The 4,559-nt window shown below is 49.2% G+C and overlaps 1 protein-coding gene across 1 annotated transcript in view; it reads left to right on the forward strand.

Annotated features, from left to right (window-relative positions):
• LOC115290731 (xanthine dehydrogenase/oxidase-like) overlaps nucleotides 1–4,559 on the forward strand; it is a 55,753-nt gene that overhangs the window by 14,112 nt on the left and 37,082 nt on the right. The window contains exons 4-5 of the mRNA XM_029938556.1: nucleotides 438–546; nucleotides 3,664–3,955. Of these exons, the coding sequence (XP_029794416.1) occupies nucleotides 438–546; nucleotides 3,664–3,955 (401 nt within the window). The remainder of the gene's footprint in view (nucleotides 1–437; nucleotides 547–3,663; nucleotides 3,956–4,559) is intronic.

Here is a 4,559-nt window from a genome sequence, read left to right on the forward strand (position 1 = left end):
TTGAGCCTGCCTTTTCTCCACAGAGGAAGGGAAAAGAAGAAGTGGGTGAGAGCCAGGGAGCAAAAGTGACTGGAGAGGCTACGTAGGGCCCTGCAGAGACAGGAGCATGCACTGGGCCTGGAACCTGCCAGAAACTTCCTCTTGACTCAGCTTCCAGGGTTGGGCTGAGAGGTGACTGCAGGTGACCCTGGCACCCATGATCCAGCTCTGAGGCCTGGGATGCACTGATGCCTGTCACACAGGCTCTGCAGGGGCCCGTGTCTCCCTGGGGTGAGGGGGGCTTCCTTTGTTGCTAGCCCAGAGTCCTGGGTGCAGAGGTGAGGACAGCCATGGAAGAGGCCAGAATGTAACGCAGAGTGAGGAGTAATGACACAAAGTGTCTCAATGTCTCTGATGGCCCGTGTGGACAATGGAATGACCTTAATCTGGGGCTCCAGCCACTTTTCTGCCAATGCCTGCCTGGCCCCCATCTGTTCTTTGCATCATGTCGCTGTGACGACCGTGGAAGGAATAGGAAGCACCAAGTCCAGGCTGCATCCTGTGCAGGTAACTGGAGGGAATGGAAGCTCCTGCCAGGGCTGCAGACTTGCTTTGGGATGTGAAGCTGAGCATCACTCCCTAGCCAGGAGGCCTTCTGGCCCTGCCACCATTCGGTCCCCTCTGGGGGTGGTGAGGTGGAAAGAGGGGACCCCAGGTCTGAAGCTCCCTCCTGTGGCCCTTGTATGACCCCGAGGGAACCCTGAGGTCAGCCAGATCTTGTGCCCAGGGCAGTCCGGGTATGCCAGACCCCAAGGGGGAAGGCAGGAGGGATCTCTCCACCCAGTCCCCTGAAATTCAAGATTCCAAATGCTCTGTGCTCTTGATTAAAAAGGCTGCCGATTGCCCGCTCCCTCGAACAGTAATCCCGTGGCTCCTCTCACACCCCCCTGCAGGTAATACAGATGTGGGCTACAATACCTCTATCCTCACTAACATGGAGGTTAGTAAGGGCTTACTAAGAGAAGAGAGGCATCTTCAGATGTCTGACCAAGGCTCTTTTCCTGATGGGATCAGGCCATCTGGCAATGGATTGAAATTTAGTACAAAGAGCAGACCGCAATCTGGGAGGTTTTGTGGAGACAATCCCATGCTTTTGGGCAACATGGAAAGAAATGAGAACAGAGCACTGTGGGAAGGAAAGGCCATTGTTGCCAGAGCTCTTGGTGTGTGGAAACGGATGCAGGGGTCTTCTGGACATTGTTGTCACTGAAGGTGCCAGAGGCAGGCCTGTTGTCCATTGGAGGAGACACATTGCTCAGATTATGCCTTCCTTGGGCACATTACGTGAATTTGGGGCCAGGGTCTTGGCTGGGCAAGCTGGCTGCATTCCAGGGAGGTGTGTCCTGACCAGTCACGTAAGGTCACAGCAGTAGCACCTCACCTCTATGGATGGCTTCCTTTCTTAGGCAGCATGAGGGGAAATCATTAAACTTGTCCAACCTGCAGGAGATGTTGGAGGGTAAATTCGAGCTTGTAATTTTCTTTGAAACAAGCAGATGAAAGACAGAACAGTTTAAACACAGGTATCCTATCTGAACAATCAGCTAAAACCCTCCATTTGCAATGAATCCGATTCTTAATCCCAATGCACTTATTTCGACCCCAAGTAAGTTGCAGAGCCAGAGTCCTCTTCTCATCATTCCTATGACACTACATTTGCTCGATTTCCTCCTACTTCCAAGTTGGTGCCCAGTGCTGGCTGCCCGTTGGCCAAGTTCCTGATCGCTGCAGTGTCCCCCTTGCTGGGGCCTGGCCCCTTCTCCTCTCCCCCTGCACAATCCCCCTTCATGAGTTCAGTACCACTTACATGTGAAGAGCCCTCACATTTATATCTTCAGCCTTAACCTCTTTTCAGAGGTTACATTCGTATATTCGACTGCCTGCTTGACATCACTATGTGGATGTCTAATCTCAAATTTAACAAATCCTATTTGTTCCCTGACTGACTTCTTTCTTCCCCAGTCTTCCTCCATCTGAGTCAATGGCAAAGCATCTGCACTTGCTCAAGACGAAAACCTAGGGGTCACCTCTGATCTCTTCTCTCATACACCACACAGAATCCATCCAGAAGTGGTGTCTACTAGACTTCTAGACCCTACGATGACTTCGTCATCTTCTCTCAGTTTCCCCAATTACTCCTTGGTCTGAGCCACCATCCCCTCTTGCCTGGACCACTATAGTGTCCTGGTCCCTGTTTCTACTCTTATCTCCTATAACTTATTTCCTAGGCAGAGCTAGAATGATTCTTAACAAACATAATTAGATCATATTCGCTCTTCCATGACCTAAATCACTTCATTAAATTCAACTTAAAAGTCACCTCTTCAGAGTGGCTGTTTCTGACCACTCTTGGGTAAGCCACTGTTCACTCTGGGTCCTGTAAGCTTGTAGGACTTCTCTACATAACATTGGTTTCCGTATGGGATTTTCTTGTCTCTTTTGTCAGTTTCCCCTACTAACTTCATGAGACTAGAGACCTTGTGTCTCTTCATTGCTCTGCCTCCGGTGCCCTCACCATGTTTGGTACATAATGAGCTCTCAGCAAATATTTATAGAATGGATGAATGTATATGCCAGGGACTGGCAATACTGGAGATAGCAATTTTATTTAACATAAGTATCAAGAGAGTCTCCCAAAAGACATAATGATGATGATAATAATAATAATATAGATTTGGAGAATCTCCTTGTGCTAAAAATCTTGCATAAAAATCTTCTACATGATACAGTTCCAAATTCTTATGTCTCCACTAGACTTCAAGGATTTCTTTCACTTAAGAATTTAGTGATATTCCAGTTTGGAAAAATATGTATTCAACTGTTCTGTTTTATCTATTAAAAAATTTATGTATTTATTTTATCTATTAAAAATTTTTAATGTTTATTTATTTTTGAGAGAGAGTATGAGTTGGGGAGGGGCAGAGACAGAGGGGTAGACACAAAATCAAACAGGCTCCAGGCTCTGTGCTGACAGCTCACAAGCTGTGAGACCATGACCTGAGCTGAAGTCAGAGGCCCAACCGACTGAGCCATTTAGGTGACCCAAATGTTTATTTATTTTTGAGAGAGAGACAGAGATGGAGTGTGAGCTGGGGGGCAGGGCAGAGAGAGAAAAACGCAGAATCTGAAGCAGACTCCGGGCTGTCAGCACAGCTGAATGTGAGCTGGCTCTTCCATTCAGCATGCATATTCTTGGCTAAATCTTACAAACCCCGGGCCTGCTTCCTCCTCTGTTCAATGCAGAAAATGGAGGATGAGAAGCTCTTCTGGTTCTAATGGTCACTATTGTTTGAACAGACTTTTCTGTGAGTAACTAGCATCGGTTGACTCCCTATTATGTGCCAGGTAGAACAGTGCTAAGAGTGTAATGTGAATGATCTCATTAAATCCTCACCACAACTCCAGAGGTGAGTACTAGGGTGCTCGTCATGATGCAGATGAGGAGCCTATGATTCCAGAGAGGGTTGGTAACCCGGCCGAGGCCATGGTTGGCACTGAGACTGACTTTGTGCAGGGACGGCTACCCCACGCCGCCTGTCCACATGGACTGGCTTTGGCTAGGTCATCAAGAGAGCCTGAGAGCAGTTCTGCTATGCATGTATCTATGTCGTCTGTCCCTTTTAGGAGAGAATTGCCAAAAGCCATGGTTCCCAGTGCGGGTTCTGCACCCCTGGCATCGTCATGAGCATGTACACACTGCTCCGGAACCAGCCTGAGCCCACCATGGAGGAGATCGAGGACGCCTTCCAAGGTACGGGCCTGGGGGCACAGCCGAGGAGGTGGAATGGCAGCTGGGGCTTTGCGGAGGTTAGAGAGGGGCCAGAGTGGAAGCCAGGGATGGGCCAGGAGGTCGAGGCACTGCCTTATGCAGGAAAGGCTCAGGTACCCCAACATGGTGGCTATGGTCTGCTGGGAGGTTAGCCCTCTCTGAGTTTGAAGAACACTCCCATGGCCTAGAGACCTCCTGGGGTCTCCTGCCTTAGTGTTCATCTTCCCCAGGGGTCCTTCTGCACTAGGATGTGGCGGCACTGCCTGGTTGGCACAGGAGATCATTTGGGAAAGTCCACAGAGGCTTCCTTTCTTCTCAGCTTTTTCTAGACAGGAGTCTGCAAAGGCCACATAATGAGGAAGGTGGCTGTGATTCTGAGCCTTGAGCAGGAACTGGCTTCCTACTTTGCCTTTGGTGAATGGGCCTAGGAACCCTAGCAAGGTGTCTGTTCCTCTGAATTGAACAGAGAAGACTTCCATCCTTTACCATTTCCATTCATCATCTACTTGATCAGTTGTATTGAGTCCTACCTATGTCAGGCACTATACAAGGACAGGGAACACAGGGATGTCCCAGGGGATGAAAAGATGGTCTCTACACTCAAGGAGTCCAGGAGGCTTTCTGGAAGAAGTGGTAGTTGATTTGTAGTCAGGAATATGAGGAGGAGGACAGGGCGTTCCAGGCAGAGAAAACAGAATATGTAAACTGAGCATCCAACTGAGCCAGGAGCAAGGTCACAAGCCCCTCTCCT

Source organism: Suricata suricatta, chromosome 4 (genome assembly GCF_006229205.1).
Source record: "Suricata suricatta isolate VVHF042 chromosome 4, meerkat_22Aug2017_6uvM2_HiC, whole genome shotgun sequence".
Classification (NCBI taxonomy): domain Eukaryota; kingdom Metazoa; phylum Chordata; class Mammalia; order Carnivora; family Herpestidae; genus Suricata; species Suricata suricatta.